Source organism: Odontesthes bonariensis, chromosome 6 (assembly GCF_027942865.1).
Source record: "Odontesthes bonariensis isolate fOdoBon6 chromosome 6, fOdoBon6.hap1, whole genome shotgun sequence".
NCBI lineage: Eukaryota > Metazoa > Chordata > Actinopteri > Atheriniformes > Atherinopsidae > Odontesthes > Odontesthes bonariensis.
The window spans coordinates 17,357,959-17,368,117 of record NC_134511.1 but is presented as its reverse complement, the minus strand read 5'-3'; the positions used below and the strand labels follow the sequence as shown (position 1 = coordinate 17,368,117).

Here is a 10,159-nt window from a genome sequence, read left to right as displayed (position 1 = left end):
CTGTTTCTTTTGAAAAAAAAAAGCTACATTTTAAGGATTCTACCCATTTTTTTAAGAACATTTCCCTGCCATGTCGAGTTGAAAACCAAAAAAGCTGGACTGAAAGGTCATGAGAAGAGGCCTGTTTCTGTGCCTCGGCCTGCGGAGTCAATGCCACGTTTTTTGCAGAGCAGATGTTTGTAAGCTAACGCACTGATGACGAAAACAGAGACACACCTTCGAATTTCCTTTTGTGTTAATTAAGTTCTTAATTCCTCACAGGAACTGACACACATGTTGCCCAGGTCTTAGGTTAATTGGTCTTATGAGCTAATTAACACAGCTAATGATTGCCCACAACCCATAAAAGGCCACTCCACCTCCACAATGATATGAGCTCAATTACTGCAATTTCCACCTCTTTAGAGTTAAGAATATATAACTTTTATGCTAAAAGTGAGCAGCAGGAAGACGGTTTATTTAGATTTCATACCCAGAGTCAGCTCGTACAACATGGCCGCAGTCACAAATAAGACATTGAAGTGGACTCTTGGCCACTCTTGCCTCCTAGTGGTTGTGCAAACACATTTAATGTATTTATGCCTACATTTCTCAGGGTTTGTCAGTGTTTTCCGCTGCCATGCATTTCCAAGGGATAGACAGTATAAAAGAAATATCTGTAGGGTAATAAATGACAAGAAAACCACAAACAAGGGAGGACAAATTAAAAATAGGCTAACAGAATGTGTGTTGCAATGCAATGCTGTCACAGCGCACAACCCCTCAACTATGAACACCTGACATCTGACTGTTGCCTTTTTCTCTTGCAACTAATCCATTCAGTTGAACAGAAATATTTTCGATTCAATCTAAAAAAACAAGATTTCACTCATGTAAACTTCTGAAAACAAAATATAAATAGCTGAATGGTTTTAACAGACAGATAATGACCCATCATGACCTGTCACCTTTCAGCTCTTAATCGTTCAAATTGCATTGTTTGTTTATGAAACATCAACTCTCGCCTCCTCACGTTCCTCCAAAAGTCGTGCAAATCCCTATTTCATAGAGAAATGGAGATGTCTATCTAGTGTTTCCTTATTTTTCTGCAGGAAGGCACAAGGCTTGTTGACTTCCTCTCCCCTCCCTTCCTTCCTTCTCTCCGAAGGTACTCATCTGAAAAATGAGAACAAAGTGATTGTTCCTGTTCTCTTTCTTAAGTCACTTCAAATGCTATCCGTGGACGGGCGGCTCATTGTCAGGAGAGCTGCAGTGCAAGCAAGAGGAAGAGAACGTTGGTTCAGGTACAGCAGCGGCAGCACCTCAGCCACAGCATCACAGAAAACACACTCTGCTATACTCAGCTGGTAAGTTACACATAAACAGGCTACCCTGCAGCCTCACAGGACACACACTTGCATGGCACGGACTGGTATGTAAGGAGGAGCTTCAATTTTAATGGATTGTTTGGAATGCACACTGTGGCAAACAGGCAGGAGTCTCTGCGCGGAGCAACTTAATCAGGAAAAGTGAAGAGCCCAGTGTCCAGGAGAGCAAGATAAAAACTTTGCTTATTTTTGAGGACGTTACAAAATACCGAAAAGAGGCTGTATAACATTCTTCTTGCACTCTGCATGTGGATTTTTTTCGCTGTACATCACCTCTCACAAATTTACATCCAATTCTTTGCATCTTTGTAATGCATTTTCATCATCCAGCTATATGAAGGGACATATCTTGTTCTTGCATGGGTTGCATTGCCTGTTTCATGTAGATAGATTTACAAAATCATCTCGAAACCTGATCTTTTCAATGTGCCATTTTACAGTGTCTGAAAGAATGCAAGTCAGGATGCATACGTTAAGAACAGAAAAAGTCGAGTAATTGAGGAAATCAAGATCAAATTTGCTGTTCTGGTCAAGTTGATACATTTAAAGCAACTGTACCAAAATAAATCAAAATGAAAGCCTCTAGATTATGAGCATTCATGACTTTTTATTTTATTTTATGTTTTATACCTATATGACTTTAAATTATCTTTGGGTTTTAGTTAAGAAAACTAAACACAACATCTTAAGATGCACACTTTCTTTGACTGTTCCACTGTGTTTTGAACTTTTTGTAACCAAAGCTAAAATGTAACCTGGTGATGAATACACCTTAAAATAATCTTCACTTTCCAATCTATATCTGTTAAAATATGAATTTATATCTAATATTGGAAGAGTGGTTTCAGCTTCTGCATAAGCAACCAGGATTCTTATCTCCAATAGACAAAAAAAGATGATGTTGGGGTCATGCTACAGTGCATCGAAATAGATCTCTTCAGTTTCTTAACGATAAGCAGTGAATTAGTTATGGGAATAGAATGATGATAATGATGTGAACAACAAAATGTTATTTTGAATGTCATGCAGAAGTAAGACGGTTCCCCTTTAACTGCTACCATCTTTTCATCCACAACAATCATCATCTACATCAACGTATGCACAAGCTGAAGTTGAGATGTCATTTATTTCACCATCTTGTTGTTCTGATTTCACAATTCATACGGCTTACAGAGATCCAGATTAAAACAGCACGTAGCACAAACGGTGAAGAAGAAATGGAGAAGTTCTTCAATTAGCGGGAAAAAAAGATGAGCAGGGTAGAGAAAAAAGAGATAGAGAAGCGAAAAGCGCATGCAAGAGGTAGAGGTGACGATTTCTTCCTAATTTCGGGAGATCTGTGAAAAAGAAAGAAGTGAAAGGTTTCAGGTTGAGCACTGAAAGGTGTGGGTGTTAACAACACACTGCACCCACAAGGATTCTTCCCCAGAGCTCTTCTGAGTAATAGCTTCACATCATCAACAGAAACCAGACACAAGGTCACTGCATGCCCTTTCTATTCTTTATCCAAATGATGTGTTTGATACTGAGACCAGAAGTAAAATTGTGAATTGGTGAATATTTTTGATTTATCAAAGGGTTTTTGATAGGCCTGTTTTTTTTCTTATTATTATTTTCCGCAAAACACAACAACATTGGACAAAATACAACAAAAGAACTAAAATCCCTGCCCAGTTTCACAAGAATATGAGGAATATGAACATATTAACACTTAACCATGTATTTTAAGCAAAATATATTTGGAACTGCACCTGAAACATAATGGAGCCTATCCCAGCTGTCATTGGGTGAGAGGGAGGGTACACCCTGGACAAGTTTAAAGAAAAACCTAAAAATCCAAATAGATGGATCAGAACTAGAGACAGGGTCCTTTTTATTGCACATATAACCATATTAGAAATGACAGGTCTGTCAGACATTTGCATTTGTGTTTTGAGTTTATGTGGCCCCAAACTGAGATGAAGTGAAGCTGCAGAGGTCTGGGAAGCTCACTGGTTTTCCCCCAAACCTGCAAATGACTACAGCATGCTCAGAATGTGTTAATTTAGTGGATTTTTGGTTAAATCAAAAGCATTCCTTATTCACCAATGTAAATAAAGACAATTAAACACTTTTCTTTTCTGTGCAGAAAAACTATGGAAAAAGACGCAGCAAACTTCTCACCAAGTGGAAGTCCTCCCCTCAGAGATGAGCTGAGACAAACATCTCAGCGCGGTTTCTACCTAAGCTCAGCCCCGCTTTATATTAAGCCTCCAAGATTCTCCCCGACCAGTTATCCTGTCATATCACCCACCAGAGACACCTACAGTCCTTTCAGCTCACCTGCATTCTTTTCTATGCTTGGCTCCGGGTACCCCCAAAAGGAAGGATCCCAAAAACGGAAAAGAATTCCTCTCAAAATGGACGCCCAGGAAGGTGAATCTCCTTATAGAGAAGCTGAGGAGGCAGAAGAGAGCAGCAGCAAGAAGACACTGGACCTCTCCCACAGCCCCTTCTCCCTCCTTCCTCGATCCATTTCCTCCTCATCTTCTAAACCAATCCCAGGGATGATTGAGCTCAACAGGCTGCAGCTTCATCACAGGTCACCAGGTGTGAATCTACCTGTCCAAGTAAAACAGGAGCCTCTTAGTCCTTCCCCTGTTTGGCCCCCCTCTCCTTTCCTTCTCCATCCTCCCTACTTCCCACCCCTTCCTCACAGCCTTCTCCCATACCCCTTCTTCATGCCCGGGCCTGTCATGCACCTCTCCCCTGGTGCTTTCTACCCCAGAGAAGACCTCCGCTCCAGTCAGACTGCCTGTGACGGACCTCCTCGAAGTGGCACAACAAGCACTGAGAAGCTCAGTCTCAACGTGCACGTGGACGACAGCTACTATGTGGATGTCGGTGGAGACCAGAAGCGATGGAAGTGCCGCATGTGCGAAAAGTCTTACACCTCCAAGTACAATCTGGTCACACACATCCTGGGCCACAGCGGCATTAAGCCACATGGCTGTCACCTCTGTGGGAAGCTGTTTAAACAGCTGAGCCACCTGCACACACACCTGCTCACCCACCAGGGCATGAGGCCTCACAAGTGCCAGGTGTGCCACAAAGCATTCACTCAGACCAGCCACCTGAAAAGACACATGATGCAACACAGTGATGTGAAGCCATACAGGTAGCTGAATTTTCCCAGGCAAATTTTACTTTTCATTGCAACCCTTCTTTTTAACCTCATATATGCTTTTTTCGGCAGCTGCAGCGTGTGTGGTAGAGGTTTTGCTTATCCCAGTGAGCTTCGTGCCCATGAGCTGAAGCATGAAAAGGGGCAGGAGAACGTGTGTGTGGAGTGTGGTCTGGATTTCCCTACACTGGCCCAACTGAAGAGGCACCTGACCGTCCATCGTGGTCCCACCCTGTATAGGTGATCATAAAATCCCTATTTTCTTGCTGAGTCCACAACTGAGTTTGAACATTTTAAGATGTTTTTAGCAGTTGCTCATAGTCTTAGAAATGTTTTTTTTTTTTTAGTTTAACTAGTAACCAGTAAGATTAACATCATTACTAGAAATAATAATGTTTTGTAAGATTTGGACAAGAACAAATTGTTTGTTTACACCTGCTTTTAACCTTCATATCATGTTCAGCTAACCTGCTATTGTCATTAGCCTCACACTAAGCAAACGCAGGAGAGTGGTATCAGTTTTCTCAAGCCAAAAATATACAAGACAGTGCATATACATTTCCCAAAGAGGTGTGTTTGTGTTTTAACATTTTGTTTTCTGTATTTGGCTAAGTATGAACATTGCCTATTGTTCCTGCAGGTGCACAGAGTGTCAGAAGACTTTCCAGTATCCAAGTCAGCTTCAGAACCACATGATGAAACACAAAGACATCAGACCGTACATCTGCAGTGAATGTGGGATGGAGTTCATTCAGTCACACCACCTGAAACAGCACACGCTCACTCACAAAGTAGGTTCAAAACAAACCACGGGGAGTATAAATGTCACTATTTTTGACTGGGGTTGGCAATAAAAACATGGATTTTAGGCCATAAATTGTTTTAACAGTCACTGTTGTCACTGGTATTTCATTTCTAATTTACATTTTTAACAGAAAAGATGATCTAAGGAATTTGGACACTAGCCAAACAGGTTGTTCGCAGCAGCTTCAAAGCAAAACCTCTTTAAATTCTGCCTCTTAAAATAACTTATAGCCTGTTGAATTTCAGTTTTCATGTTGCATTTCCTATTTCAGTAGTTTTTTTAGTAGCTTATTGTAAACTTATACATATTAGCTGCATTAACCAGGTCCAGCTCTTTAATGAAACAAAAATGTTGACACTGAATGATCTTTAAAGCCAAAAAGATGATGTGTTTTAGCTATACCAAAGTATCAAATGCAGACACATTTTTTTTTTTTTTTTTACAAAATTGTATATGTACATAAAAAAAACAAAAAGAGAGAGAAAAAGCAAAATATTGACTCATCTTTCTCATGCCACTCATTCTGTCACTTCAGGGGGTAAAGGAGCACAAGTGTCGTATTTGTGGCCGTGAGTTCACGCTGTTGGCCAACATGAAGCGCCATGTCCTCATCCACACCAACATACGAGCCTATCAGTGCCACATGTGCTTCAAGAGTTTTGTCCAAAAACAGACCCTCAAGGCTCACATGATTGTCCACTCAGACATCAAACCCTACAAATGCAAGGTTGGTCAAATGTGGCTCTTGGGTGACATTTTCAGGTTTTGTTTCTCTTTCGTTCGCCAATTAAAGGCGTTGTTCAACATTTTCTTAAATGCTCTGTCCTCACAAGGAAAAGGAGGTTATCGGTTCAGTAATTAGTGGTGATCATAATTACTCTTGTACATCCAGATGCAAAAAGGAGGGAGTCAGGGTGGCGTTGTCGTTCTGTAGAATCAGAAAATCTAAAACGTAATGATGTGTATATGACAAAGCATTGTAGTTTTACCATGTAGGGCTGCGTTTTCTAAAGCTTTAATGTTTCCTCGCCATCTTTCCTCGCCAACCCCTTTGTCCTCTCCTTACCTTAACCACCTGATTATCTATATTGCCAGAACAAACAAAAGTGTCACAGCAGAACTTTTAAGTTGGAGCATCAAGTCCTTTTATTGTAAGAATTAACCAATCGGTAATATTTTGTGGCAGCTGCATTAAAGAATTTCCACACTTTTGGAGTCTTTGTTTTGCACTAAGTGTGTTGTGTGAGGACTGAGACGATGACCAGATAGCAGGGAGGCTTATGGGAGTGGGAGCCTCCTTGTCCATAGGAAGGATATCGCCGAACAAACTGCCTCTCTAACAATGGCCCCCCCAGCCTCCCCTGAGAACAGGGGCCGCAAATAGATTTCATCTCGCTTTCTCTGCTGCTGGAGGGAGCTTCCTGTTTTCTCACGGTCCTCTTGGACAGTTTACAGTCCCTCTCTCCTCCTGAAGGAAAGGACCACCCTAATAAAAAAGAATGCAGAGGAAGGACAGCGCAGGAGTTGCCCTTCCCTGTTCTCCTCCTGGCCCTGTCTCAGTGTTGCTTCCTCTCTCTTTCTGTGTCTAAAGCTTTCTGTTTTTCTTGTGTGTGTGTGCGCCGTGGAATGAGAGAGAGGGGGGAAGACAGAGAGAAAGAGGGAAACAAGGATAGAGAGAGGAAGAAAGGGTGTGTGTGTGGATCTAAATGCCCACACATTCATTCATGATTACGTGTAGCTCTGCTGCTCTGCATTGTGAGAAAAAATTACTCATCTAACAAAGAAGATGTGTTGGAGAAAGAGCGATAATACACAGCTGACGTTGGCCCGTTGTCTTGTGATTCTTTCACAGTGTTTACTACAGCCACTGGTGGAAGTTATCTTTACCTAATTAATTAACTAAATTCTGATGGTTATGTGACTATGAGAAGCTTTGACTCCCACTGCATTTTTTGTTCCAATGAACTACATTAATCGGACTGATTACAATAACCTTGTAGTTCAAGATTCTGTCACACTCCAAATCCTTTGCAATTATTGTGGATAAATCCATCCATAGTTTTTAAACAATATATTTAACAAATAATAGTATGAGACTAATGGGGCTTAACATACTTAAAAAACAAGTTTGAGGATAAATAAAGCTGCACATAAAAACATCTGATGCACCTTTGTTTTAAGTTCACACCTACCAGCACCACTAAAGCTTATGTTTTAACACGTTAGCGTTAATTTGTTAAACCCCTTAGCTGCTGGGGTATTTATTTGAAACCTCCTGAAAAACATCAAACAGCTCTACAATTGTGAGAAGAAACTTCTGGACCCTGCTGAAAAGAGACTCTCGGAAGAATACTAAAATATGAAATGTTAGTTTATCCTCATTACCCAGCCCAAATGAAATCTGGAAAAATCTGACATTTTTGCTTTTGTCAAATCTAAACTTCAGAGAGGAAATAAAGGCCACACAACAATTAATCAGTGAGACTCGTTGTTATGAGCATCTTAAGTGATCTGAACTCCATTGGTTTGCTTTAAAGGCAGTCAGGCTGCAGTGAGATCTTGTCACTTCGACAACATTTAGACATGTGGAATACAAACGAGTCCTGGGCCAAAATAAGGGAGCACTGACTCACCTGCCGTGCCTCTCCACAGGCAACACTGACAGATTTTTGAAAACTGTTGCTCTGCTGAATTTGTTACAATAGCAAGGAATCCCAGCTAATGCAACATCCCTTTTTAGTAATTTAATCAGTAAATGTATGTTTTTTTACACAGAATGACAAATGCAGACGGACATATGTCAGACTTATCAAATGCAACAAACAGAGTACTAGCAAAGAACTGAGAATAGAGAAGCATTTACACAATTACTTTTTACATTGTGCAAAAAATGTTTGCTTTGTAAGGAAAACTTACATGGCAATGCACTTCTTGTCTTTCAGCTTTGCGGTAAGGAGTTTAACAGGATGCACAACCTAATGGGCCACATGCATCTCCACTCAGACAGCAAACCTTTCAAATGCCTCTACTGCCCGAGCAAGTTCACTTTGAAGGGAAACCTCACCAGACACATGAAGGTCAAACATGGAGTCATGGACAGAGGTCTGGATGAAAGACGTAAGCATATTACATGTTGTAAATGGCTTAAATGTTTTGTCGCCAAAAGTTGCCCGATATGATCAGTTATTTCTTTATTTTCAGTGTTTCGGCAAAGAGGGCGGTTCTGCCTGTCCACCTCAATGGGCCTCCTCTCCCACTTCGGCCAAGAGCAGCCATTTGACCTCTCCCAGAAGCCCACGGGTCTGCCCAACCTCCGTCTCTCCCAGTCTGATGGCGAGAGCGTCCCAGGAAGCTCTTGTCAGGAAGAGGATGAGGAGAGCTTGTACAGAAGGAGCCAGTACAGCCCTGAGGTAGACCAACAAGAGCCTGCAGCTGAGGAACAGTACATCCCAGAGCTGAAAGAAAGAGGGCAGGAATGTCCTGATGAGCTGAGGCCAAACAAGAGACAGAAACAACAAAAGTACCAACGAGATTTAGAGGATGAGACATTTGAAGGGGAGACAGCAGAAGATGGAAAATCTATAGGTCCCAGAGGTGACCAGGTGGACCTCTTACAGTCAGAGACATCATATGAATCCGATACTGAGCTAGATGAACGGGGGTACCGCCATGAAACAGTCCTCAGACAGTCGTATGTCTATGACTCAAGTTCAGAAGATCAGCAACAGGAGCCTGATGAGCCAGAGCAAAGCAAGTTGGATGGCACTCATGAGGCCACTGATGTCTCAGAGAGAAACTAGAACACGGTGGAGATAGAGTGGTGATACAGTGCAACCAATGCACACAAGTAAATTTACGGGTCCCAGGATGAAAAATGAGAAAATGAATTGAAGACTAGTGAGAATATGTAGGTTTGAAAGAACATTGATTTCAGTCTTGACAGGAAAATGAAGAGGACGTTCAAGAGACACTCCCCTGCAGAGAAAGGAGGTCTCTAAGCACAAGTGATTAAAGAGGATGTGGTATCGTAGCTTATAGTGCAAAAAAGAGCAGAGCAGATTAACAGATCAGAACTGAAAGATGAAGTAACTGAAAGCTGTGAAGCATGTCGCATGTACAGAATATATCATACAATGTTAAAAATGGTGACTGGCAGAGAGTTTGTGTGAGTTAATGAGAGGGAATGTATGATTAGTATGTTTTGTAAATAAAAACCAATAAATATAATTGTTTTAGTTTTTTAAAAACCTTTTTGCAATGTTGACTAAAAATATGCAACTTTTCTGTAACTGTGACTCTCTTATCAATGATGCTAAAATCAAAAATGTGTTATCACTCAGATGATTGTGCATGCTTTGAGGTTATTATTGTTTGTTTCTGCATGGAACATTGTGTTAAAAGTGAACATATAATTTACTTGGAGTAATAATTAATGTTATACAGACACTGCAATAGCTTGACTGTATTCGTTAAATAAACTGTGATTTTGTTCTGTTATGTCTAATGTTTGAATCAATTTTGATTTTCTTGGATCATTGTGGATGGGCTGATGTCTGAATTTTCACTGTATGGAAGTGTAATAGTAGTGATCTGAATATGATTCTGCTGAATAAATCTACAAATAAAAGCTTGAACCTGTGCCATTTGTGCCTTCTAAAAATCTCTGTGAGCACTTTTAATGAACACAAGCTTAGACATTAGGTTTTAATCCTTCCATGACCGACACATGCCTTTCCGAGCAAGAGATGATTGCTGTATGTTTGTCACAGCATGCCTGTCTCCCTTTGCTTCTCTTTCAAAGCAGAGGAAGAGGAAGAGAAAACA

General features: G+C 40.9%; 1 protein-coding gene across 1 annotated transcript; it reads left to right on the top strand.

Annotated features, from left to right (window-relative positions):
- Window positions 1-1,209: 1,209 nt before the first annotated feature.
- znf366 (zinc finger protein 366) lies at window positions 1,210-9,969 on the top strand. Its single transcript, XM_075469002.1, has 7 exons — window positions 1,210-1,346; window positions 3,496-4,524; window positions 4,603-4,770; window positions 5,171-5,321; window positions 5,871-6,062; window positions 8,278-8,452; window positions 8,537-9,969. Exons 2-7 carry the CDS (start codon window positions 3,503-3,505, stop codon window positions 9,133-9,135), a joined length of 2,307 nt encoding a protein of 768 aa, XP_075325117.1. The 5' UTR covers window positions 1,210-1,346; window positions 3,496-3,502; the 3' UTR covers window positions 9,136-9,969.
- The last annotated feature ends 190 nt before the right edge of the window (window positions 9,970-10,159 follow it).

Bases quoted from the DNA above. Each gene is read 5' to 3' on its own strand.
- znf366 (XM_075469002.1), top strand. From the start codon at position 3,503: ATGGAAAAAGACGCAGCAAACTTCTCACCAAGTGGAAGTCCTCCCCTC. The intron at 4,525-4,602 runs GTAGCTGAATTT...TTTTTTCGGCAG, and splicing joins AGTGATGTGAAGCCATACAG to CTGCAGCGTGTGTGGTAGAG. The intron at 8,453-8,536 runs GTAAGCATATTA...CTTTATTTTCAG, and splicing joins CAGAGGTCTGGATGAAAGAC to TGTTTCGGCAAAGAGGGCGG.